The sequence below is a fragment of the Manihot esculenta genome, chromosome 6 (assembly GCF_001659605.2).
Source record: "Manihot esculenta cultivar AM560-2 chromosome 6, M.esculenta_v8, whole genome shotgun sequence".
Classification (NCBI taxonomy): Eukaryota; Viridiplantae; Streptophyta; class Magnoliopsida; order Malpighiales; family Euphorbiaceae; genus Manihot; species Manihot esculenta.
The window spans coordinates 27,998,807-28,026,761 of NC_035166.2; the positions used below are offsets into that span (position 1 = coordinate 27,998,807).

General features: G+C 34.6%; 3 protein-coding genes across 5 annotated transcripts; 1 reads left to right on the plus strand and 2 right to left on the minus strand.

Annotated features, from left to right (window-relative positions):
* Positions 1–6,253: 6,253 nt before the first annotated feature.
* Positions 6,254–12,672, minus strand: LOC110616444 (glutaminyl-peptide cyclotransferase). 3 transcript variants are annotated; one of them, XM_043957832.1, is made up of 12 exons: positions 12,237–12,672; positions 11,860–11,916; positions 11,698–11,733; positions 11,286–11,350; positions 10,440–10,503; positions 9,812–9,929; positions 9,345–9,442; positions 8,731–8,801; positions 8,564–8,591; positions 7,071–7,125; positions 6,656–6,796; positions 6,254–6,579 (listed from the first exon to the last, which is right to left on the minus strand). In XM_043957832.1, the coding sequence occupies exons 1-11, from the start codon at positions 12,501–12,503 to the stop codon at positions 6,699–6,701; spliced, it is 957 nt and encodes a 318-aa protein (XP_043813767.1). In that variant the 5' UTR covers positions 12,504–12,672; the 3' UTR covers positions 6,254–6,579; positions 6,656–6,698. The 3 variants fall into 3 exon arrangements, with proteins under 3 accessions (XP_043813767.1, XP_021614481.1, XP_021614480.1); XM_021758789.2 differs by having other exon boundaries at positions 6,254–6,583; positions 12,237–12,671; XM_021758788.2 differs by having other exon boundaries at positions 6,254–6,796; positions 12,237–12,670.
* Positions 12,673–21,218: 8,546 nt separating this feature from the next.
* Positions 21,219–24,485, plus strand: LOC110617718 (heat shock protein 83). The gene is made up of 4 exons (XM_021760690.2): positions 21,219–21,605; positions 21,722–21,863; positions 22,374–22,654; positions 22,740–24,485. The coding sequence occupies exons 1-4, from the start codon at positions 21,468–21,470 to the stop codon at positions 24,288–24,290; spliced, it is 2,112 nt and encodes a 703-aa protein (XP_021616382.1). The 5' UTR covers positions 21,219–21,467; the 3' UTR covers positions 24,291–24,485.
* Positions 24,486–25,245: 760 nt separating this feature from the next.
* Positions 25,246–27,746, minus strand: LOC110618270 (40S ribosomal protein S10-1). The gene is made up of 5 exons (XM_021761410.2): positions 27,624–27,746; positions 27,466–27,514; positions 26,524–26,803; positions 26,292–26,421; positions 25,246–25,525 (listed from the first exon to the last, which is right to left on the minus strand). The coding sequence occupies exons 1-5, from the start codon at positions 27,624–27,626 to the stop codon at positions 25,445–25,447; spliced, it is 543 nt and encodes a 180-aa protein (XP_021617102.1). The 5' UTR covers positions 27,627–27,746; the 3' UTR covers positions 25,246–25,444.
* Positions 27,747–27,955: the final 209 nt, after the last annotated feature.

Below are 27,955 nucleotides of genomic sequence, written 5' to 3' on the forward strand. Positions count from 1 at the left end.
GCAAGTTTAGTGAGGTGGTCCAACAGTTTGGAATGAAGATGAGTAAGTGTGACCACTCAGTGTTTTATAGAAATTCTGATAGTGGAGTAATTCTGCTTGTAGTATATGTGGATGATATCATCATTACAGGAAGTGACAATGCTGGCATCACATCCCTAAAAGAATTTCTTAAAACACAGTTTCATACAAAGGATTTGGGTTCCTTGAAATATTTCTTGGGAATCGAAGTTATGCGGTGTAAGAAAGGCATCTTCTTATCTCAAAGAAAATATGTTCTTGATTTGTTGGCAGAAACAGGAAAATTAGGTGCTAAGCCTTGTAGTGCCCCAATGACTCCTAACCTTCAACTTACCACAGAAGATAGTGAGCCATTTGCAGATCCTGAAAGGTATAGAAGATTAGTTGGCAAGCTGAATTATTTGACGGTGACTCGTCCTGATATTGCATATTTAGTGAGTGTGGTAAGCCAGTTTATGTCCTCTCCTACTGTTGCCCAGTGGGATGCTCTGGGACAGATTCTTTGTTATCTTAAAGGAGCCCCAGGGCGAGGTCTATTTTATGGTAACCATGGGCACTCAAATATTGAATGCTTTTCTGATGCTGATTGGGCAGGCTTGAAAGTTGATAGGAGGTCAACTACTGGGTATTGTGTTTTTGTGGGAGGTAACTTGGTCTCATGGAAAAGTAAGAAGCAAAATGTGGTCTCCCGTTCTAGTGCTGAATCTGAATATCGAGCCATGGCACAAGCCGTTTGTGAAATCTTGTGGGTACGTCAACTGTTGGAAGAAGTTGGGTTCACAAATTCGGTACCTGCTAAGTTGTGGTGTGATAATCAAGCAGCTATCCACATTGCCTCCAATCCAGTATTTCACGAGAGGACTAAACATATCGAGATTGATTGTCATTTTATTCGTGAAAAGGTCCAACAAAAGATAATATCAACAGGAATATCCGAATTGGAGAACAATTAGGAGATATTTTCACTAAAGCTCTAAATGGGACTCGAGTTGATTATATATGTAACAAGTTGGGCATGATTAACATTTATGATCCAACTTGAGGGGGAATGTTATAAGTTATAGAAAGTAAATATGTTAATATAGGAAGTAAATATTGATAGATGGGTCAGTTGCTTAATTTTAGGGATTGTATAATCATAGGCTTGATTTTCCTTCCTATTTAGATACCGTCTCTCATGTATAAATAGGTTGTAATCTCTATTGTGGAAAATAACAAATATTATCTCTCTACAAGCCATTTTGCAATCATGCAATGCGATGGTGGTTTCATACCTGTCCTGCCTAGCTTGTTGTTGGAAAGCCTGTTTGAGATGGACACTCATCTCATAGGCCTCAAGGTGCTCCAGATCCTTCTGAAGTTCTGGGCACATAGTTGCCAACATAAGACATCCAATGTCATTAGAATCATCCATATGCTTCTTATGCTTGTTCTTAACAGCATTAGTAGCATCAGCAGGAGGTGGTTCTGGGATAGCTTCGTCAAGCACATAGGACTTTTTCTCTTACTTGAGAATAATTCTCAAGTTTCTAAACCAGTCAATAAAATTAGTTCCATTTTCTTTCATTTTATCCTTCTCAAGGATAGATCGCAGTGATAAGGTGGAATTGTTATTAGCAGCCATAATTATCTACAAAAATATGCAAATATAATCAATTTAGCAAATTAACATTGAGGTGATAATAATCTCTCACTAAAATACAACCCTCAAAATAATAATAATATTTTAATGGGCTAAGATCCATATTTCACCTAATTCTAAGTCAGCTTTGACATGACGCTTAAAATTAAGCTATTTAGGTAGGTAACCCCTTACCAATTACATCTAATGTAACTCTTAGATTATGAGGTATTGACATCATATGTCAAATGCATGTTATACCCCGTCTAATGCCTTAGGCCCAAAACCGTTTTGATAGCCTAATTAAGCTCAACCAAAATTAAATAAATAAGTAACCATTACTCATTCTATCTTACTAGGATAACCTGATACACTTTGCTTTGGCAAAACCTGCATTTTGGTGATCTTAGTCTTGATAGTTTTTAATATATGAGTGGCATTAAACTTAAAATTTTAGAGTAAGGGTTCATCTTTTAATTTTAATTATTTTGTCTTGCATATGTATATTATAACATCTTATATGCATACATATATATAGACAATAATACATAGTATCTCATACTATTAATATGACAAAATAATAAAATATAGTTATTTAAATCTAATTTAAAGACTAAAAATAATAATAATAGTCATTTAAATATAATTTAAAGAGTAAAAGAAATAATTTTCCTTTTAAAAAAAAATTATTTTCTTATTATTATTATTTTTTTTATATTATTTTCAGGGGCAAAATTGTAATATTGGGGCATCATCTTCTTCCCCCAGCTCCTGCCCGAATGTCCAGAAGCCCGCCGGACTCTCCGGCCGCTGCCCCCACCGTCGGGCGAACCACCGATGCACGGCCCACCGGCGCGCGAGGCACTAGTCGCGCGATCCCCGGGCGCGCTACCCCTTGGGTCGCGCGACCCTCGGGTTGCGCGACCCATCGGTCGCGCGACCCACTGGGAGGCGCGACCCCCGGGTTGCGCGACCCACAGTTCGCGCGACCCACGGGGAGGCGCGACCCACCGATCGCGCGACCCACAGGGATGCGCGACCCACGGGGAGGCGCGACCCTCCGATCGCTCGATCCTCCGGGGCCGGCCTTCTCAGTCACTGCGTTCCAGGCAGCAACGCCGGCCAAGCTATCGACGGCCGAAGAACCAGTCGTTCCTCGCCGGCGGCGGCAAAGACACTCTCTGCAGGTGGTCGTGAGCGTCACACGCCCTCCACGTCCGCCCTTCAGCCTCGCCAATTTCTGGGTTCACGATGACTGCTCATCGTGAATCCAGTTGCGAAATTTTTTTTTTTTAATTGTTGTTGTTTTAATTTTAAGAATTAAAACTTAAAACAACGAATCAAAACAATTTTGATTCTAGATGTGAAAGAAAAATTTTAATTTAATTTTTCTAACAATCTAAATGATCCAATCATTCATCCATAAATATAACCATAATTATCATGCCATTCTAATAAACATATATCGCATATATAATATCAATCATGACATAATTAATTTAAATGAAAAACACAAGTAGACTCTGATACCACTGTTGAGAAATTCCGAGATTAATTTCAATCCAATTGCGCAGCAGAAAAATAAAATTTTGGATTTCCTTTTCCAGAATCCGAGTGTTTCGTTTAATTAATAAGATGGATATGAGACTAACCTGTTAATCTCGTCAAGAAGATATAATGACGGACTGATGATGCTGCCTTTTCAAACGAACACCCTCTATGGTATCCACACGAACGTCTTCTATCCTTCTAGAGTGCTAGCTCTCTAAAAAATGGATAGATTATGTGCTCCACAATCTGCAATCTTTTAGACTGAGTTTTCTCAAAAATCTCATCACTCCTAAATTCGTAGTAAGAGTATTTATAGGTTTCAGTCTTTTATTTTCACATATTTTTCCCACAATTCTTAGAATTGTACAACTCTTTTCCTAAAAGAATTGTACAACTCTTTTCCTAAAACAGTTGTATTCAGAACCCACTATCACAATCTCACAGATACTCAAATATTTTTATGTGATAGAGTCCTTTATTTGTAACAGTTACAGATAGACTGCAGATCTTTTAAATATTATTATCTCATAATAATAAATAATTAATAATAATAACACTTTATTATTATTAATTAATATTAATAATAATAATATTTTATTATTATTAATTATACTAATGGACTTCTAGCCCATTAATATAGCACATCAACAACGTTCTTGTGTGTGACCCAATAGGCTAATATTAATTGGCAATAGGCCCAGTCCAACAAGGCCTATAAATCATAAGTGGCCTCTAGCAAGACATTATGACTACCCAACTAATATGAGGATCAATAGTCCGATAAAGCCTATTAAATAGAACATGTATTAATCCCTTTGTCTCACGATATCTAGTTTGAACATAAGTCATGGTCAATGTCAAACTTATAATGTTCAAACTTATGATTTCTCGATCTCTAAGTAGACTGATAAATTCAAATGATATTGATAACACTGTCAATTCATTTGAGCACGGCCATGCATTTCTCAGTCTCACTTATCGAGGGGCCCAGAAGATATCTCTTTTATAGAGAGGGACAAATCCTATCTTGATTGTTCATTATCCTCTACATAATTTCTATTATACTCAATCATAACCTTTATGATTGTCCGATTAAAGACAACGTTTGATTATGTCAAAACATAATAGTCCTTATGTTGGAAACTATGACAATCTCAAGTCAAAGGATTAAGACATAACTATTTGAGATTCACTTATGACAATAACCCATGTAGTGATCTCAGTGCGGGTCCATCCAATACTTTGTTCTCTAACAAGTATCTATGATTATTGATTATATCAACATATACATAATCATCTCATGATTATCAATCAATAATCATACTAGTTATATATTTATTATTATCAACATAATAATAAGTAATCAGGGATGATAATCATTATTATGTAACATGCAAACAAATAATAATGATAATAAAAAACCTCGAAAATGACATACAAATAGGTCCAAGATAATGGCCTGGGGCATATATACTAACAGTAATTACCTGCAACCTCAGATGCAATTGCTCTTTTAATCCTTTTGCACGTGGTTAGGCCAACAACAACCTTCAACTCTCCTTTCACCATCGATTGTAGTTCTTTAGATCTCAGCTTAGGATTTTAGAGCAAAATTGATTTGTAGTGATTGATCAAATATTTAGCAGTTAAGTCTTATTCTTAAACACCCTAAAACACTTATGTTGTGGAATGTATGTTTTGACTTTAAAGTCACCGCTTCTTGTTTCAATGCTAGCCATTACAATCCATGGATAATCTTCTTTACAAACTGCTCAAACTCTAGTTGGTTCATTCCTTATAAAATGAACTTCAACAGTTTTGTTTGCCGCGTACTTAGTTATTGCTTCGTTGAACTCAACATTGTTAGCAAACACCGTCCCCAAAACAAAAGAAGGCATTTCACATTTAGGATCATAAACCAACCTTGTGGATTTTGTCCTTCGAAATTCTACTCCACCATCTTCGTTGACATCCTCCTTTAAAATACCTTCATTGCTAGAGTCAAAGTATTCAGTATCACTCCCAACTGCCTCATTGGTATCCCTTACTTCCATCAGATTTTCTCCTTCTTGTTGCTGAATCTGTTTGCAAGTCGTCATATTCTTCATCCGTATCATCACTCATGAAATTATCATATTCAATATTGTTAAAATTAGGATTTGAGTCATCTTGTTGGATATTATTGCCTATAGTTTTCATACTCTTTTTCCTTGCAACAACTAATTCTTCATCAGCAAATTCTGATTCACAATCCTTTGCAACCACACCCTCATTATTTGCAAACACATTAACATTTGGGATTAATTCTTCATAGGTAGAATCAACAGAATTAGAGGCACCTCAATGGTACCATGAAAAAATTAAATGGTTAATCAATTAATGCTTATTTTTTTATTAAAAAAAACTATTTGTTAACTATTCTCTTCAGAGTTCACTTTTTTATTTATATTTCTCATTTTTATTAATTTCTTTTTATATATAATTGTTTACATGAAATTACTGATCTATTATAAACGTCTCCTTCCTCAAGACCCAGTGAAAGCAAATATGATTAAGATAATAAAATTTAGTCTTACACTAGATTTTTTTGGTCAAGTAATAAAGTTGAATCCCTAATGAAGTTGCCGATTTAGTGTATTATTAGTGTTTATTATTTTCATTTGATTTTTTTTTTTCGAAAGTTAAATAGATTATATTCATTTTACAACAAGTTCATCACAATACAACAGTTTTAGGGTTCTCCGAGGTCCACTGTTGAAAACCCTAGACACGAAAGAAGCAACGGGAGAATGTCATTGCACCCTCAACTACGGTAAAGTCCAACAGAAAGAAGATAACATTCAGATTACTTAAAGAAGCACCTCACCTCTTGAGAAAGACCCGACTGCAGATCGATAAACAAACAACGCAATCACACCCGAAGCTTCACAGAAGCATCAAAGCCAACGATGGGGAAGTGAGGAGCACCAACACCAAAGCCAAAAAGGAGGGGTCCCAACAAACTTCCTTCCATTAGACCTTATAACTTATACATAATATAATAATTTTAATTTCATATAGAGATATCACATTAATTACTTTCAATTCATATATTCCCTCTATTTAAGTCAGTTTCTACATGACGACTAACAAAACAATAAAATCATCTAAATTATAATAAAATACCCCCTTAACTAAAATACCTTTAGTTTTTCTGTAGATTTCCATGCTCACCTGGAATTTCAATAGAGAGGAAGAGAGGGAGAGAGTGTTTAATAATCTTACAACTAAGGGAGTCTTCAACGCATGTCAATTTTGTACATTTTAATAATCTTACAAGTAAGAACCGAGTCCCCCAAGAATCAAGTGATTGTCATTCTTCAATCCAATTCTCTCTCTTGTACGGCAACCTAACTTCAAAAAGTGCAAGTTTATCATACACGAACAAAGGTGTCAAAAATCCCCCTCCGACTGTAGACTTCTTACCCAGAATTAATGTCAGGCACGTCAAGATCTTAGGCATGGTTTATTATGGTACGCAAAGCTTTTTAATGACTCCACGGTCAACGTGTTTCCTTACTGGTTGCAATTTGATTTCATAAAGCTTTGGCCACAATTTTCCAGTAACTGCAGACATATACAATAGGACAGGCCATGAAAACGATATCCCAAAAACATATACAGAAAGTACAAGTGCTCTTATCACACATGAGCTTGTTTTCAGTACAAGTCTTATCAAGGCATCATTAATCATATGTTACCAAATTTCAGGGGCGTCTGCGTCTGTGTCCCTCCTATATATATATATATATATATATATATATATATATATATATATATATATATATATGACGTCCATATATGAAGACAGAGATATAGTAGTAGAAGGCTAGTAGCTTACCGAAAATCCTGTTGTCATTGCTATCCCATGCAATACCATTTAAAACATCAATGTCCTATAATGTTTGGAAGTTTCAAACATGTCAAATAATGAAGGAAATAATACTATTCAAATAATCACTATAGTCAATGGCAGATCCAAAAATTTAACTCAGAGGATTCAATTTTATTTTGGCAACGATGCCTCTAATTTCATTTATTTGGAAAAAGAAAATATCTATATGAGTAACAAAGACAAGTGAATCAATTTGCCTGCATCAAATGTTAAATATGGTCTTTAGGTTTTTTTTTATACTTTTAATAATTGATTTTTGTCTATATTTTAAATATTTTTTAAATTTAAATAATCTAACACATTATCTATTAAACTAAAATTTATATTCCTAAATTGAAATAGTCCATAAAATTCATTAAATAATCTAACAATTATACATAAAACTATTTTTTAAAAATTTTAAAATTTATTTTTCTAAATTTAAATAATCTAACATATAATTTCAATCAATAATAGAAGTAAATAAAAATAACTATAACTTCTTAACAATAAAAAATAGTGTATGAAAATAAATAAAGCAATGTGTGAATAACTTATCTTATGAATATTTTAAAAAGAAAAAAAATACTTGAAGTTGAAATTATGAAGATTAAAAAGTAAATTTTCTAGATTAAAAAGATCATAAAGAAGGATATATGGATGAGGATAGCTGCTGTAGAAATAGTATTTAGCGGAAGGGCAGTTGGGTTTCATTTATGGAAGATTCCTTGAGCTTTTAAAAAATTTATTAATTCGTGTCTATACTAAAATTATTTAATTAAAATATTCTTGTATAATCTTGATAAAAGTAACTAAATGGTATAAATATATAAATATTCAAAGTATGTCAATCTATTTTTTAATGGAAGGAATAAAGGATTTGATTTTATAAAATATAAAAATTTAGTTGATTAATTTTAAAATAAGAATAAATTAATAAATTTTTAAAAAATCTAGGAACTTAATAGCATTTCTTCCTTTATTTATTTAAAATTTAAAGAAAATTTACATAAGTAATCCCATGTAACCTTGGCCCTAGCTATATCCGCTGTTGTGAGTACGAGATTTAAAAAATAAAGTTTGATGATTAAAAAGAAAATTTTGTAGATTGGAAAATAATGGAAGAGACGACAATAAGAGGGTGTGAGAGGGGCTGCTGTGAGGGAAATTTGATGGGAAAAACATCTAAGAGGAGTGGAGTTTATTTTAATAGAATTTGGTGCGAAATTATACAACTACCCCTAAAAATTTGTAAAATTTCAGGGGTACTTATGGCCCACTTAGCCCCCCTCTCCCTCCGCCACTGACTATAGTCCACTGAAAAAGCAAACAGAAAAGGAAGAAAGGGATTTAAAAACTGCAGTAAAAGTCTTATTCTCTCATCTAGCAGCAAATTAAACATGGCATACATTACATTAGAAAAACATTTCTAAACAATTATTTTGTGAATAAATGCTTACTGTTTGCCCAGCTGCTATCAATCCCTTCCTGTCAAACACAAAAGAAAATGAGAAAGAATCATTCTACAGAACTCAAGCAACACACAAAAAAAATAATGATCTCATGCATAGCTAGAGATAAATATCAGCTAAAAAAATATAGAGAACAAGCAAATGACAAACACCACCTTAAATTTTCAAGAAGAATCCAACCAACCACAGTGCCATCTTTGTGTGAGATTCTTGCAATGCAATCAGTCTACATAACAAGAAAACCAGCTTTAGAAAGACACCAAACACAAGTTGGTCAGCTATATTGGCTTTCGTAACAAAGACCAAGGATCAATCTTCTCTTAGTCAAGGTTGAGGGTCTAATGGAGGGAAGCCCAGAGAGAGAGAGAGAGAGAGAGAGATAAGAGACAGAACGGCAGATAGATATCCAGGCAATGGAGAACTAGAGTAAAAAAAGGAGGGCAGGTCTGAGGATAATATATCATTTCATAGAGTTATGGAGGAAAATTCAAAATGTTGCAGGGCCAAGGCCAACAGCAAAATATTTTTGTAATTACTCTGTGGGTCAAAACACAAACTTTAGATGGCTCCCCAGCGAACTAACACAGTTCTGTCCTGGTCTAGGCAGAAGAAATCCCTCAAAATAAAAAATTGCTTCTGCCTATGATATGATACTTCTTTGCAGAAGTAAAATACTAGCCAATGCCTTACTAAAATGCCCGGAGGGCCGGAAGCAACTAGTAATGGAAAATCATCAAAGTATCCAAACAAGATGAAGATTAGAATATACCGGCCAAACATTCGCCCAAACTTCACCATTTACAAATTCTAGTTCATTAAGGTAGTGCACTTCCAGATTTTCGTATTTTACAATGTGTTTTGCTATTACTGCATCGAAACAAGTAAAAGGAAGCAGCATTTAATTGAAAAAAAGGTTTATAATCAACATAAACAAAAGATGTATACATCAAGATTAAGTAGACTATCACAAACAAAAGATCCATACATCAAGATTAAGTAGGAAGTAGCAACAAACTATAGACAGATTCAAAGATGGTAAAGAAAGATAATACTATAGTGATGTATGGACAGATATTGAAGCTTATTTTGACTGCAGTTCAAGAGAAAAAAAATAATAGCATGGGGAAGAAACCACCAAAAAAGGTAAAGTAATGCTTAAAGAAGAGAAATAATAGTAAAGAAGAAAGGAGCTGGATTTTAGGCAGAATTGAGAAAACATTTATATACAAGAGAAACCTTTCAAAGTTTGAGGGTCAAGCTGATATAACATTGAAGTTCCATCACTGCCAAACAAAACTTTTCCATCGGTTGCCAGTCCCCAACCATCACGCATCTGATGAGTAAATGTCTCAATCTGCACCAAGTGAATGAAAATAAAATTATTAAACATCTGGAATCTGGAAATTTTCAGCCACCCCAAGAAAAAAAAAGTGCACTTCAATCAAAAATAAGAAACCAAGTCAAAAAAAAAAATCTTAATAATAGCCTACAGTTGGCAATGGATGGGTAACAATTTGTAATAAAGCTACCAACCGGTAGAGAGTGCAATTCTATGCGTAGGAAGCTGAACACAATTGTAAGAAGCCAGCATTAGCTTATCACACAAATCAAATCATTTGAAAATAATATATATAACAAAAAACAGCAAGGTTTTTAGAATCCATAGAGTGAGGCAACATTGCACCATGTTAGCAAGAGGATGAAGGGTACATAAACAAAATGAAATTTCGGAGAAACATCTAAGAAATGCCATACTTGGATCAGAAATAATGACAGGAGAAGAATAATCAGACAGAATAATAACAACAATACAAGCATATATAATATATACACACACTTGAAACAGAAATGGTAAAGCACAAACCTTGCTTAAATTGTTTCGGTCATATATGAAACCAGTTTTTGTCAACCAAGTTACTTGGAACAGCCTTCAAAAGAATATAAAAATTGGTATATTAGCATATTAGTTTTTCAAGTATTCACACAGCTGCATATGAAAATAGTCAACAATCAAGAAAACCATTTGCCTGCAACTGAACGAACTAAAAACAATTAAACTGGATCCAAAGCATGCTGTGAGTCAGTCCTTGAACATGCACAGCAATCCATTATTCTAATAAGGTTCCTTGGACTTTTCAGAAGTATCAAATTAATTTTCCAGGCAGAAAGAGACAAGTGAAATCATGTCATTGTTCAAAGGTCAAAACAAAACATATATAATGAATGAAAAAAGTACAAATGCTCAACATCAGTTATACTTTTCAAGTTTCTCTTTTCCTGTGTCAGTTTGACCCTTTTATTCACTAATACAATGTAACTCTTACCAAACAAGTATGTATTCACTGCAAACTCAAGTACAAAGCACAAAACTTGGGACTCAGGAATATTAAATTGGTCACATGAGACATGAGATATTAACCATATATTTGGTTCAGAGATGAAAAGCAGAGGAATAAATAACAATTTCCTTTATTTGCTTGAGTGGAATGATATCCAAGAAAGCAACAAGGAATTTCCCTACATCATTTTGCATTATGTTTATTGCAATCTAGTTAAGACCAATATGGATATAAGCAATCAATCATCACACTATTTGTTCAACTGAAGAAGTGCTAAATCTCAAGGAATACCCGAAGGATGTGAACAATGCCAGTGTCTACCGATTTTTCCTGAATCAACAGGATAAGCAAAATGCAACTCAGTCACAAACCTTTCACCAAGAAGAGTTAAACCTTCCCCAAAATAAGAACTATCCATCTCTTGAAGAACCTCAACCTGTACATAGTACATAACATAAGGTTTGAATTACAATCAAGCATCATACTCTTAAGAGTTAAAAATAAGAATTGATTAACTAATCAATCAGTCAGATCATCAGCCATCTATGACAAGAGAATCAGTAGTATGCTTACAAATACAATTCATCAATTATAAAGGCTGAACACAAATAGCTTATTTCAAACTAATATATCATCACTTAAAGCAGATATTGCAAAAGGTTTCACCATAAGAAAAATATTTCTCAAACGTTAATCGGAAGCATCAAAACAATGAATTACAAATAGAAAGCACGTCAAAATTCTTCAGGGAATCAGGAGAATCTGAATGCTAGAGACATGTACCTCCCCAGAGTGAAGAGCAACCCTCCGAACTGATGACTGGAATAACACACGGAGAAGGTTTAGTAATGAATACACCAGACTATATGTGAATGCAAGAAAAACAAAGACATCATGCTGTTCAGAAATTCGAATGCTATGTATTCAAAGAGAAAGCAAACCCACCTGGCCATAGAGGCCCGTTGACTCAAATATTGTATCGTTTCCTGCGTAAAGCAGACCCTGAAACAATTGGAAATTAACGTTAATCGTCGAAGGGGAATACACACACACACACACACACACACACACACACACACAATATGGAATTCATGAACAACGAAGCAATAGAGTTTGCTTAACAAGTTGCAATGGACTTTGACATAAATGTGATAGTTAGAGATCCAAATCAAAGTAAATCAAGTTCAAAGGATGATTACCATCAAAACATGAAACCAGAAAGTGACGGAGTCTACAACGTTCCGCATTACAATTGATTTGAACACCAAGGACACCAAATTTCCCATATATGATAAAAAAAGAGATGGAGATAAAAGAGTTACCTGAGTGAAGGAGTTGGGGTCGTGAGGGAACTCATTGAGCACTTGAATTGCATAGAATTTGGGGGAATGATCAGTGGACGTTAAAGTGCTCCATATGACTGATGAAATGCCCAGTAGAGCGACAACGGCGAAGGCCATAACCAATAAAACAAGCAGCGGCACTTTCGTGAAACTGAAATGAGAAGATGCAGGTGGCATGATATTGTCTGGCTTGGAGACTGATCGCTTGCTCTTGCTAGACCTCTTATTGAGCGATTTGGCCCCCATAAAGGAAAATGTTCATTGATCGTGAAGCAGAAATGTTTGAGAAGAGAAATTTGGGAAGGAGGGTGATCGACTGACCGGAATTGGCTAACTGTAGGCGTTAGCTGTCTTGGTGTGGTTGGTCGGTCAGTGAATTTTTGTTGACCCATTTCTCCAATTTGTAATTTCAAAAAAAAGAAATCGATTTTCCTGCCGATGTGTCTTTAATCAGGTGCGGTCATTACCATGTCTTCAAGACCTTCCCTGCCGGTGTCTTTTCAATGGCGAGATCCGACCGTTCGTGCTTAGTCTAGTCTCTTTTTTCAAAAAAATACCACTCGTTATATAAAAAAAAAAACCCTCACTTTTATGATTTTAAAAAATATATTAAATTTTTTTTATTAATTTGAATGGTCAGATATTATAAAAACATTTAAATTGTTTTAACTGTTTTTGAGGTTAAGATATTAATTAATAAATTTTTTAAAAATTTAAAAAATAAAAATTTTTAAAATTATATTAATTAATTATTAAAATATTTAATGATAAAATTAATTATTTATTTATTTAAAATATTATATATTTTTTAAAATTAAAAAATTCACTAATTTAATTATTGAAATCAAAAAAATTAAATAATAATTGTTTTTTTTTTCTTAGATAAATTATCCACGGTTTTAAGTCATCAATCGTTTCACCTTAATTGTATTTCGGAAATGACATATGTAAAAATAGAGAAATAATATTATTCAAAAGAAAAAAAAAACAGAGAAATAATGATGATGCAGAAATGAATTAAATATGATCATGAGAAAATGTGGTGGTCGACTTATGTCTAGTATCGTTACATTGTTGAACTTTTCAAGTAAGGTGAGTATAAATAAAAAATTTGAGTTTAAATAATGGTATATTAGAGTGTATATTTTAAATTTTATATATATTTTATTTTCATATTATAATTAAATAAAATTAATTGTTAATTTTTTAAAAAAATTCAACTAATACTATTTAATAAATAAAATATTACATGATATTAGGTGTAATGAAATTTGTTATTTAACATTTTTTTAATGTTAATAATATATTATGAGAGGTTGATTCAATTCAACCATACGAGTTTTCTATTAAACAAAGCACCGATCATTCAATCCTCTTTTTATAAGATTTTATTACATGATTCAATTATATGTTAACAACACGTTATTCAGTTTGAGTAATCTTTGAGTCATATCAAATAATATTATAATTTTTATATATTTATCAATTTATCCTATAAAATTAATTATATTTGTGTTTTAGTATTTTTTTTATTATAGTTATTTTTCAATTTATTTATAACATTAAGTTCAAATATGCCCTTAACCTTTTACTCGAAGGTGAAATCACTCCATTTTCAGATTTCAGCTCAAATAAACTCAACTCTTTGCAAAAATGACCAAATTGAAACTTTCAATATCAAAATCTCAATATTTGAAATGTAGGCCTGTAATACCCGGCTAGAGTCTGGCACCGGAATTCCTGTAGACCGATAGAATCTCGGGTGTCGGAATCCTCTAGAAGGGTAATTGGTATGTTTTTCAAATGTTTTAAGTATAAAGGAAAATGAGTTTTTAAAAGAAAAGGAATCAAGGAGGATTTGCCAGGTTCGGCCGCCGAAGATGAGTTTCGGCCGCCGAACTTGCATGATTTTCAGCTTCACGTTTGGCCGCCGAAGGTGGTCTGGCCAGCCACCTACAAAAGGTCAAAGGTCGGTTATTTGGATCACTTTTTCCATTTTTGCCAACCAGAGGTGAAGCTGAGGTCTTCCTTGGGTGATTTTCATGCTTTCTTCAAATCATTCCAGGTTTTAATGAGTTTTATGGTTGTTTTGAAGTTTTTTAAGCAAAAGAGCAAAAGTTGGAAGCTTGGAAGTTTTGAGAGAGGATTCCTCCATAACTCCACGTTGGGATCGTTCATTCTCTTGTTTGGAAGAGGTAAGTGAAGATCCTGAACTTCCTTTCTTAATTTTTGAAGGTTTTATGGGGTTTGTATGGTTAGATATGCATGTTTAGGTTTAAAGGTGTTCTTGGAGGGTTTTGTGTTTTTACATGTTATGTGGTTGTTTGTGTTTGTTGCTTGGGGTTTTAAGTTAGTTTTGGACCCCCTTGTGCATATATTTGAGTATATGCTGGTTTAGTTATGTTTGATGCAAGTTTGAGTGAGTTTGGGGGAGTTGTGCAAATGAGGAGCAGGGTTTCTGCCTTGCGGGAGGAACCAGGTTCGACCGCCGAAGGTAGTTTCGGCCGTCGAACCCCTTGAGGAGGTGGTTTCGGCTGCCAAACCTCGCCCCCGAAAACTTGGACTTTCAGCTCTGGAGGGAAGGTTCGGCCGCCGAAAGTGCTGCCAAAGGTTTGGACTTTCGGCTTTGGAGTGTTTTGCTGCCCCCGAACCTTGCCCCCGAAAGCAGGACTTTCGGGCTAGCAAGGGACTTTCGGCCGCCGAAAGTAAGATTCGGCCGCCGAAGGTACCAGAGTTTCGTCTCTGGACGAGACTTTCGGCCGCCGAAGGTGCCGCCGAACATGCATGAGTTTCATCTCTAGAGAGGGGTTTCGGCCGCCGAAAGTGCCCTGTCCAGCTTTCCTTTGCATGTTTTATGTGATAGTTTCAGGTTGTTTGAGGAGTTTTTGGGGAGTTGTTTAGAGTTTTTATAATCTATGTTTGGTACCTCATTTGAGTCCACCTATGTAGGTTCAGATCCGAGGAACCGAGGACCCCAGCAGTGAGTCAGCTGCAGCAGAGTCAGTTAGAGGTGAGTAGAACTAATCTATGTTTTAAAAATTAAATGTGAAAGGCATATCTCATGCATCATGAATGTTATGAATATATTAGGTTGTTTTGCATTAGTTTCACGAGATTGATGCATTGCACACTTTGTTGTTGATGTGGATGAATGTTGAATAATCCGTTAGCCCTCCTATGTATGTTATGGAAGTCCAAGGCTGCCCATGTCCTCGCGTCCTGGCACCCCCATGTATGCATGCTTATGAAAGTCCAGGGCTGCCTTATGTCCACGCGTCTTGGCAACTGTATGATATGAAGAGATAGCCTACGGAGCCCCGTCGAGGGCCGGGCATAGGATGAGAGGGTTAACGGTGACAAGATTCATCCGTTATGTGAACTGTTTGAGTTATGATGCATTCCATGAAAGCATGATTTTATGAAAATGTAATATGTTTCTACTCACTGGGCTTTATAGCTCACCCATTTTCCCTTAACCCCCAGTTTATGCAGGATCAGTGTACCGAGTCGGGGAAAGTCAGAAGAGTAAAGAATTGTAAATAGTATGTAATAGCTAGTGGTGGACATGTATTTGATGTAAATAATGTAAGAGAAATGTTTAGTATTAATGTAAGAAAGATGTATAGTATTGTGCTTGACCCGTATGTATGTTAATCCCTTTTGGTATACATGGTCAGTTATGTTTGTGTTTTATGGATGAGTATGAATATCCAGGCTCAACACATATGGTGTGGACCCAACTAGAGCTTGATGAGTGCTCTGGTCAGGGGGTCTGTACACAGAATACAGAGTTAATGCATGCACAGGTTGAGTCATGGGATAAAACAAAATTTTCACAGGTTATATTTGATTATATATGGGATTTTACAGGTATGCAGAGAGTATAGGAGGCTTGCTACGGGTCCCGGCGGCCTTAAGCCGATCTGGATCCTAGCGCCGGTAGCGGTCCGGAATCCGGATCGTTACAGATTCCATTGAAATTAATAAAAAAAAATTGATTTGAACTAATAAATGAGTATGAAAATAAGATTTTAAGTATAAAACCTTAGTCATACCACTGCAACAGAAAGAAGAAATCAATCCTCCTCTTGTAAAACTACACATTTAGGGTTTATTGGAAAAGTTAGGAATTTTGATTTGGAAAAAATGTCTTCTCCCTATTCCTTAAGTAGCAACTACTACTCTTCCATGTTTAGGAGCTCCTCAAAACTCTATGGTCCTTATTTCTCATATGAGCGTAAAGAGAAGAAGGTTTTATGAGGGTAAAGAGAAGATGTATCAATGTAGTCGGAAAGCACCAAGATGGGTTGCTTGGACTGAACAAAATATTGGAAGAAGGTTTTATGCTTGTAGTCGTGTTCAGGTAATGTGGCCGTAATTTTTAATTTTTATTTTGCGTAAATTTAAAAGGAACAATAGACGTACTAATACTTAATTTTGTGTTATTTGTTTATCTTTCTCATTTGGTAATTATTTGTAATGCTTAATGTAAAATAGTTTTAAAGAATTTAATCTGTTAAGATTATTCTAATTTTTAATTTTTTTTATTTGAATACGTAAAATATACTCATAGCATTCCTCTCGTTTATTTCTAAAACTTCAACAATCTTAGAAATCAACTCCAAGTATCAAGTGATTCATACTTGACAATTGCCCATGCTATTGTTAGCGTCCCTCGTGACTGTCGAAATCAGCTCACCTTTGCAAGTAGTTTTCAATAAACATCCATTAAGACTAATCACAAGCCTATAACTAGCTAACTATCCCTTATTTAAAGCATCAAAGCATATGTAAATCCGACCAAATTAGTTGGTTTCATTTTCAGCTTCCAATATGACAGTTGTTCCAGGGTTAGAAATTCATATGTTTTCAGCGTAGTCCCATAACTAACCATACTCAACCTTGTAATTACTTACAACCTTAGATGCAATTGCTCTTTTTACCCTTTTGCACATGGTTAGGCCAACAACAACCTTCAACTCTCCTTTCACCCTTGATTGTAGTTCTTTGGATCTCAGTTTAGGATTTTGGAGCAAAATTGGCTTGCAGTGATTGATCAAATATTTAGCGGTTACAGTCTTATTCTTAAACATCCTAAAACACTTATGATGGGGCATGTATGTTTTGACTTTAAAGTCACCGCTTCTTGTTTCAATGTTAGCCATTGCAGTTCATGGATAATCTTTTTTACAAACTGCTCGAACTTTAGTTGGTTCATTCCTTATAAAATGAACTTCAACACTTTTATTTACCGCGTACTTAGTTACTGCTTCATTGAACTTAACATTGTTAGCAAACACCATCCCCAAAATAAAAGAAGGCATCAGATCATAAACTAACCTTGTGGATTTTGTCCTTCGAAATTCTACTTCACCATCTTCGTTGACATCCTCCTCTAAACTACCTTCATTGCTAGAGTCAAAGTATTCAGTATTACTCCCAATTGCCTCATTGGCATCCCTTACTTCCATCAGATTTTCTCCTTCTTGCTGCTCTAAATCTGTTTGCAAGTTGTCATATTCTTCATACATATCATCACTCATGAAATTATCATATTCAATATTGCTAAAATCAGGATTTGAGTCATCTTGTTGGATATAATTGCCTATAGTTTTCATACTCTTTTTTCTTGCAACAACTAATTCTTCATCAACAGATTCTGATTCACAATCCTCTGCAACCACACGCTCATCATTTGCAAACACATTAACATTCGGGATTAATTCTTCATTTGTAGAATCAACAAGATTAGAGGCATCATGTGCCTCAACAGATGAATTTGGAAGTCCACATTCTGCTTCTGACTTCAGGAATGGCAGCACCTTCTACTTCTATGTCACGCTCATTTTCTATTATTATTGCTGGATGCCATTCCAATAAAGAAACATGAGTACATCCATCCCCAATTATATTAGCTTTGTCAAACTTGTGCTCCATATACAAATTTACATACTCATGCTCACTAGTATATGTCAAAATATCAAACATAATCCTGTCATCATAAACAACTCTCGATTCGTCTTTAAGATCATAACTTGGCTTATGCCAATAAATGGTTGTATCTCATAGTAATTCAGCTTTTTTCACATTCTCATAATTATGAAGAGATTAAGTTTGTCTATATCAGAAAAATGAAAGAGTTACACTTCACCATTGATGTGTTGCAAATGTGGATCCCTAAAAAAGGATCCTCCATAGTAAAATCTAACATTAACATTAATTACCATCTCCTACACATTGAAGTAAATTAAAAAAAAAAAATGCTACTAACTACTGATTAAAGACAAGATGCTTAAAACGAACTTACATAATATCACAACCTAATTAATTAAAAATTTTAACTAATCAAATAATTGAACATCATTTAAAAAAGTAGTAGCTATTTATATTCTTTACAAATTACATAAATAGCTACAAAGGTTATGTAAGTGCCAATAATAATAATTACTCAACAACTAAAAATTAATATCTAAATATTAACATCTCAATAGTAATGTCAGTTTGTTATTTTTTTGCCTAACTTGGAGGCTTTAGTTTTCTAAAGTAAACTTAAATTGTATAGGTATCTTAAATGAGTATAAGTATCTAAACTACTCTCCACTTAAATTGTGTAAGCTTGTGTGTGTAATATTAATTGACTAATTGACATATCAGTTGATGAGGTTATATAGTTTATTTACTGCGACCAAGTGAATTTGTAAAACTGACTTTATACAATAAGATTATCAAATGAGAAACTGTACCTACCTGAATATAGTCTTCTGTATGAGGTTTTGCCCAATTTATTTACTATGGTCAAGTGGATTTGTTAAAAAAAAAACTTTATACAACAAAATTATAAATGAGGAGATGTGGCTACCTGAATTTGATTCCTCGTGTATTTGGGATTTTGCTCAATATAAGTCTTTAATATAGACTGTTTTTCTCTTAAAAAAATCGAGTAATGCAGCTCCTTTGTGATGGTTGAATGCTCAAAATGGACCAGCTTCCACAAAATGCCCAACATAGGCAAGATTTCAATGGATTTCTAAGATATCAAATACTTAGATTCTTTCTTTCTATAAGATCATCTCCATGTTGCGTTCGCAAGAGTTTGACGGATTTATGTGGAGGTTTTCGTTTAGAGATTCATAGTTTCAAATTGGGCGAAGAAATTAATTTTAAGAATTTATAATTTTAAATTTACTAGTTTTTCAGTCAAGTATTGCATGTGGTAGAGGGGTATTAATTCCTGCCAAACAAAACAAATGTTATTATTTTATTTATTTTTTATTAACTTCCTTTCACATTCATGTATTGGATAATTGCGTTTCAAACGTTGAGATTCTGACATTGAAAATCCTAATTTCGCTATTTTACAAAGGGTTGGATTTATTTGAACTGAAAACCTGAAAATGGAATGATTTAACCGTTAGGAGGAGATTTGGACTTAATGCCATTTATTTATCATATTGCTATTGAATTGCCATCATATGTGATTGTATTATACGAAAGTTTTGTGTATTTTTTGTTTTTTGAAATGTTTTTTTTATTAAAAACAATTATGGAAGCAATATTAATATTATAAATAATGTTGATAATATCTTAACAACGTTTAAAAGTATAAAAATAATTTAATTTTATTCCAAGATTTTTGAACAAAAATCTCCACTCACTTTTTCAAACAATATTAAAATTGATAATTTAATTTTAAACTTTTAATTTTAACACTACGGCATAAAAGTTTAAATTTAAAAGAAAATTTATCCTTTTTAAAAAAAAGAAAAAGAAAATGCAGTTTTGCATATATGACAACTCATAGACACTTTTTAATATTCTCTCACTTTTTAAAAAAAATATTAAAAAACACATAACCACACGTACAAAAACACATTGTTTCTAATTATTTTTTAATAAAATTTCTTTAATTTTAATTTTTAGAATGTAATATCAAAATTAAGAGTTTACCATTAAAATGCCAATATATATGTATTTTTTGTTTGAAATTGAAAATTTTATAAAAAATTTAATTTAATTCATTCTTTTTTATATATTTTGTTTTTAGAATGAAAAAATTGATTTATTTTTTAACTTACAAATTTTTTTACTTTTAAATGATGAAATCATGTATAATTTTTTATGAGAATTCATTTGAATAATTTTTATAATATAAATTATAAAAAATAAAGGGATAAAGGTGAAAATTTTTATTATTATTGAGCCAAAAATAAAAAATATGTACATTTGGATAAAATTATTTTCCCTTACCTTGACAATAAAGGGGAAAAAGAAATTGTAATAAATTTATAATTTTATCTTACAATTTTTAAAATATACTTGAGCATAATTTTTTAATTATCTAATGAAAAATATTTTTTCAATATTATTTTATTCAAAATTATAGAAAATAATACTACCCTTGCATCACTTGTGCCATTCCTTTTGAAAAGATATGACGGTCCCTTGCACTATGTTTGAATTTCTTTCAAAAGGTAAGGACGTATTTTACTATTCTTATTTATTCTTAATATAAATTATTACAAAAATAAACATAAAATTTTATTAATTCATTATTTACTTTTGTTAGAGAAAAAGCTATTCACAATCTCGGAAAATATTTTTTCTAATTTATTTTTTTAATTTTCTACTCTTTTTTATTATTCATATATCCAAACAATATGAAAATATCAGAAAATTTTAAGGGTTCACTGAAATTCAAAAACATAAAAGTGGGTTAGCAGGTATTTTCCATGAAACATTCACCAGTTAGAGCGCATGTGACATGACGTCCTCGTCAGCAAGAAACGGTTCACATAAGAACATTCCAGACTTCACAAGTCGGCGAACCTTCTCGAGTTCAAAACAGAAAATTACTAAATAAATTTAATTTAAAAAAAAAATCAAACAGACAGTGAAAACGGCACCGTCTCAACCCAAGAAACACCATTTATCTAATAACCTTTGTTTCATGGAAGACTCCAGAACCCGTCTCTTGTCCCTCTGTCACGCTGACCCGTCGGAAAGAAGAGACTAGAACCTCTGTAATGCTCCAGTATATATACCCTTCAAGTATGGCGAATGTGATCAACTTGAAATCATTGCGATCACCTTACGATATTCATTCCCCTCTTCTGTGCATTTTCTCTTTAGCTGTTGCATTCTCTCTTTAGCTGTCGCATTCTCTTGCGCTTGCTTCGAGCCTTGTGTGTTGGTGTGTAGTGGTGTGGAGAAATGGCAGACGTGCAGATGGCTGATGCCGAAACCTTTGCCTTCCAGGCTGAGATTAACCAGCTTTTGAGTTTGATCATCAATACTTTCTACAGCAACAAGGAGATCTTCCTTCGTGAGCTCATCAGCAATGCATCTGATGTGAGTTGTCTACTTCTTTTCTCATGTTTTCCTTCATTATTTTTCGTTAGTTTCCATGGAAATTTCATCTTTTCGAACAAAAGGCTGATGGTCTCTGGTAAATTTGTGACTCATAGGCATTGGACAAGATAAGGTTTGAGAGCTTGACGGATAAGAGCAAGCTCGATGCCCAACCAGAGCTTTTCATTAGGCTTGTTCCTGACAAGGTCAATAAGACCCTCTCCATCATCGACAGTGGTATCGGCATGACCAAAGCAGGTAATGAATTCTATTCCTACGGCAATTTCATCTGGCCTGTATTATCCCTTTCATTTATTTTTTATTCTCTGGGAATCTGTATTCAGGAAGCGAGACAAAAGGAATGTTAAAAGGGAGAAAAAAGGAAAAAGAAACAGAAAAATAAAAAATGGATTATTCTGTACGAGGAAGAGCTCTGTACGTTTTTTATTTACTTGCTTGTAAAGATAGTAAAAGATGAATTTATACGTTTATCGGCTGTCCCAAGATTAATTGTTTTTAGCTAAAACTTACCTCTTCTTACGGTGGTAAAAATTTAGAGACACAATTGTTTAAGCTGTAAAGTAAGCTGAGAGGAGATAACGATTATTCTTATTAATCGTTATGAGTTAGTATCTTGCTGCTGCGACTTATCTTTGGAGGGAAAATTTTGAACTTAGAGTTAAAAGCCGATTTGGCTTACTCGGACTGGCAGCATTCGATTGTGTTGTTGGGTGCTGAGTTCACGGTTATGATTAATTCCTTGTGCAGATTTGGTCAACAATTTGGGTACCATTGCGAGATCCGGCACCAAGGAATTTATGGAGGCATTGCAGGCTGGTGCGGATGTGAGCATGATTGGCCAATTTGGTGTTGGTTTCTACTCCGCTTACCTTGTGGCTGAGAAGGTCATTGTGACTACAAAACACAATGACGATGAACAGTACATCTGGGAATCACAAGCTGGTGGTTCTTTCACCGTCACAAGGGATGTTAACGGGGAGCAACTCGGGAGGGGCACCAAGATTACCCTTTTCCTCAAGGAGGACCAGGTATGACTTGGATTCTGATTGAAGATTCTGTTAGTGGTTAATACATGCATGATACTGATGTTGTGTGTTACTTTTCTATTTGCAGCTTGAGTACTTGGAAGAGAGGAGGATTAAGGACCTTGTGAAGAAGCACTCTGAGTTCATTAGTTATCCCATCTACCTGTGGACGGAGAAGACAACGGAGAAAGAGATTAGCGATGATGAAGATGATGAAACCAAGAAGGAAGAGGAGGGAGATGTTGAGGATGTTGATGAGGAGAAGGAGACCAAATCCAAGAAGAAGAAAATCAAGGAGGTTTCTCACGAGTGGCAGCTTATTAACAAGCAGAAGCCCATCTGGCTGCGCAAGCCGGAGGAGATCACCAAGGAGGAATATGCATCTTTCTATAAGAGCTTGACCAACGATTGGGAAGACCACCTAGCTGTCAAGCATTTCTCTGTTGAGGGTCAACTTGAATTCAAGGCTATCCTTTTCGTACCAAAGAGGGCTCCATTTGATCTCTTTGACACGCGGAAGAAAATGAACAATATCAAGCTTTATGTCAGGAGAGTCTTTATTATGGACAACTGTGAGGAGCTAATACCGGAGTACCTTAGCTTTGTGAAGGGAGTCGTTGATTCTGATGATCTGCCTCTTAACATTTCACGTGAGATGCTCCAACAGAACAAAATCCTCAAAGTCATCAGAAAGAATCTTGTGAAGAAATGCATTGAGATGTTCAATGAAATTGCTGAGAATAAGGAAGATTACAACAAGTTCTATGAGGCTTTCTCAAAGAATCTAAAATTGGGTATCCATGAGGACAGCCAGAACAGAGCAAAATTGGCCGACCTGCTCCGATACCACTCAACCAAGAGTGGCGACGAGATGACAAGTTTGAAGGACTATGTTACCAGGATGAAGGAGGGCCAGAAGGATATCTATTATATTACTGGTGAGAGCAAGAAAGCAGTTGAGAATTCGCCATTCCTAGAGCGGCTCAAGAAGAAAGGCTATGAGGTCCTTTTCATGGTGGATGCCATTGATGAGTATGCAGTCGGGCAGCTGAAGGAATATGATGGAAAGAAGCTGGTTTCTGCTACCAAAGAAGGATTGAAGCTTGATGATGAGACAGAGGAAGAAAAGAAGAAAAAAGAGGAGAAGAAGAAGTCCTTTGAGAACCTCTGCAAGACAATCAAGGACATTTTGGGGGACAAGGTTGAGAAGGTGGTAGTCTCTGATAGGATTGTGGACTCTCCATGCTGTTTGGTGACTGGAGAATATGGGTGGACTGCAAACATGGAAAGGATCATGAAGGCTCAAGCACTGAGAGACAGCAGCATGAGCTCATACATGTCCAGCAAGAAGACTATGGAGATAAATCCTGATAATGGCATCATGGAGGAGTTAAGGAAGAGAGCTGAAGCTGACAAGAATGATAAATCTGTTAAGGACCTAGTGCTCCTGCTGTTTGAGACTGCCCTCCTGACCTCTGGCTTCAGCCTCGATGATCCGAACACTTTTGCTGCCAGGATTCACAGGATGTTGAAACTGGGTCTGAGCATTGACGAGGATGAGGCTGCTGGTGATGATGCTGACATGCCTGCTTTGGAGGAGGATGGTGCTGAAGAGAGTAAGATGGAAGAAGTCGACTAGAGTCCTTCAGTTGAAGTGGTATGTGTCGTTCATGGGAGTCGCCTTATAGAAAATGGAGTCAATTCTTGTCAGCTGCATGGTCCGTGTCCGTGTTGTTGTCCAATAGCTATAATATGTGTTGAGGTGTGTTTCTGTGAGGAGTATATTTTGTACTTAGTGTTTTGAATCTAATCGAATACAATCAGATTCTTCTCATTTGAACGACTCCCAGTAGTATCTTTTCCTTCTAGTTTACTTTTGACTGTATAACACAGAGCAACCAGTGCTTTAGTGCTCATGGTATAACACAGGAGCGGTCGGTGCTTTTAGCTGATCTTCAGTTTTCTATTAAAATGATTTAGGCTTTTGAAAAATATTTTCTATATTTTCTTTAGTTTGTAGTATTTAAAAAAAATAATTAATAAATTTTTTTTAATAAAATAAATAATTAAATTATTTAAAAAAGAATGATTGAAATTTTCAATAAAGAAGGTTATTTTTTATATTTTAAAAATTTTATTGTAATTTTTATATATAACTTTATTAATATATTTTATTTTTTAAAAAAATAAAATAATGAAAAATAAAATATTTATTAAAAAATATTTTTTTATAAAAAATATACTTTAAAAAATATTTTTCATTTACTTGGTGTGACATAGGAATTATTACTAGACTTCACGTTAGAAAAGGGCGAATTGCTTAGGAAATTATGCATAACCAGTGCGAAATTAAATTAGTTCCGATTCCTTGACAAATTTATGAAAATTAATGGCGACTGAGAAGCTTACCTTAGCTCGAGCTAGATTAATTGTCGACTAGTTGCCGTTTTATCAAATGTTTGTGCCAGTAAGAACGGACGCCAAAGAAGCCGATATTTAATTGTCAGGGACCAAAGGAAATGTGAGAACAAAGATTTACATTCATTGCTTTCCTTGTACCGTGCATCAATTGCATTGTAAAGCATCAGAGCAAGTTTCACAAGAACTTATAACAGACTTGCGATATATATTTCAAATCCCAAATCAAGTTCAGCAATGTATTAAAAACTTTGCTTACAAAATCCTGGGGAAGAAGGGATGAAAAAAAAAGGGAGTTGGATAAGGGCGACAATCCACAGGCTTCCTCTAATACATTCATAAAACAATAAACGGGCTAAAAATGAGCAAAGACCTTCAGGCAAAGCCAGAAGAACTGGATTGGGCTGCGCCATAACCTCCACCACCACGGCCAAAGCCAGGTCTCCCACCAGACCCCTGTTTGTTAGAAATAAAAATACAGGAATATCAGATTCAAGTACGCAGCAATGAGAATGTTGCAATGGAAGGCGCACAGTAAAACAAGAGCTGATGCAACAACAAAAAGAAAACACATGAAAGCAAAAGCAGGAGCAGCAAACAGGAACAGGAGGCTCCCGCTTGACCAAATTAAAAAAAAGTAAAACTAGCTTATGCAGAATTACAAAGTGGCATGGGCACATCTAATAAGCAAATATTATAGCTAAAACAATACACAGCCAGACTAGGCAACAGTTGATAATCAGATCCATAAGATATTGATGCACGTTCAAAATTGCAAGCTTAAGCCATTTCTAATGCATGTCAATAGCAATTGTCTCTAAAAACCCAAAATGAATGCAACACCAGTGCCTTCGTAGATGGATCATGTGAAGAATTACAATAATTGTAAACTCCGCATTCCAACACCATAGAGAAAATTATAAAATAAAATGAAGATATTAGGTAATGGAGATGCTATAGCTTTTTATATCAGCATTCTTTGCGATAGAATTATATAGGCATCTACAATATTTATTTTCATTCACATATACGAAAGCACATAAAAATTACACAGCACATGTAGAGGATAGATTGAATTCAACAGATAGCTAATGCAGTCCTTAATGCACAAAGAAATGATGATGTAAAGGGAAAGCATGTCCTATTGACAACCAGAGCAAGCAAATTTTAATGTAAGCAAAGGTGTAGCCAGCAACCATTTGGAGAAGTAAAGTGAAATTACTCTAAATGATGGCTGGAAATCTGCTGGAACACCTCCCTTTTCACCACCAAAATCACCTCCTCGAGGGCCTCCTCGGTACCCATCACGATCACCAAATCTTGGGCGGTCTCCATCAAAGCGTGGTGGCCCTCTAGAGGTTCAAAAGAACAACGCCTATTAATCACTGTCCAACCATCCAGCGGGTGGAACAGCCATATAACCATAAAAAATCAAGCATCAAAATTTAAATTACCGGGGCCGGTCACCAGGCGGGCCACCCATTGGCCGACCAGTGGGCCTCGCAGATTTCTTCAATGTGGCAGGAACAATTTCTGATGGAAGATTGAGATAAGTCCTCAAAAACTCAATCCCATCATTTGTGAGGTACCAATAGTAGTGCATCCATGCAAACGTCTCACGAACATACTCCTTGGATTTGAAGCTCTGCATCAGCTTAATCACCTGCAGATTTGGTACATCTATATTTGGGTGCTTTGCAAGGTTGAAATCCTTCTTCGCATAGCAAACTCCCTCTATAATTCACCAGAAATAAGATCCCATTACTTAATGGCAAAATGCATGAAAATTTCAGGTAGTCAATCAATTACCAAAAATAAAACAAACACACAAGGCCCCTCCATAACTTGATTTAAATTATTTAGCATACTAGCTTCATTCTATATTAAATGGAAAACATACAAACAGAAAAGGAAAAAAAGAAAGAGAACCTGGCTCTTCTTTTCAGGAAAAAAAAAAAGAAAGAGAACCTAATTCAACCACCAAACATATCTACTGCCATCCCAGCAGCTCAATTATGGTTGAAATCATTTCACTATAATGAATTTTAAATTCATTTGTGAAACATCTTTGGTATCCTGTACATTCATTCAGAGAAATCATTCCAAAAAATGGAACCATTATGAAGATTTGATATATTTAATGCTCCTATTATGCTTCATTCAAAATTTCAATCAATTTGGAGAGGATACGAAGTTGTATAAAATTTCTTGGAATTCATTTGATTAATAAAAGCTTTGAAATGCATTTTAAGCCTTAAACAGAACAGGCAAACAATAAATCAGAACCTTTTTTGTCTTTAATAATTTTCTATGCTACCGAATGATCTGAAATGGACAGGCAAACAATAAATCAGAACAAATAACAAGCAAGACAATTAGAGGAGAGATATCTGAACCTTGGAAGAGATACTTTGAGATCTCCCTCCTGTTCTTCTCTGGAATGATCTGAAAATATCATTAAAAACAAGGAAGAGAGAGGAATAGATTAGTAATTTTTATCCACATATGTCCGTTCGTGCATATACAGGGAGATAGAGAGAAACGGAGGATTCACCATCGTTGTCAACAGGCTACGAAGCAAACCCTTACTCTTAGCGGTAGCTGCAGAGGTGCAAGGAAGCTCGTAAACCCTAGAGAAACGATGTGGATTCTATATATATATATATATATGGAACCGTCTGCACTTTGCTAAGCGGGCAACCCTCGGTCTATTTTGTATTGGGCTTTACAATGGGCTCCACGAAAGGTGTTGGGCCGACAACGCAAGACTTGAAACATCATTTTCATTGATTTAAGAATAAATTATACGTTAATTTTTTAATTTTAATATAATTAACTATCAATATTTTATTTTTAAAATTAAATTTTTAAATTTTTAAATTTTTA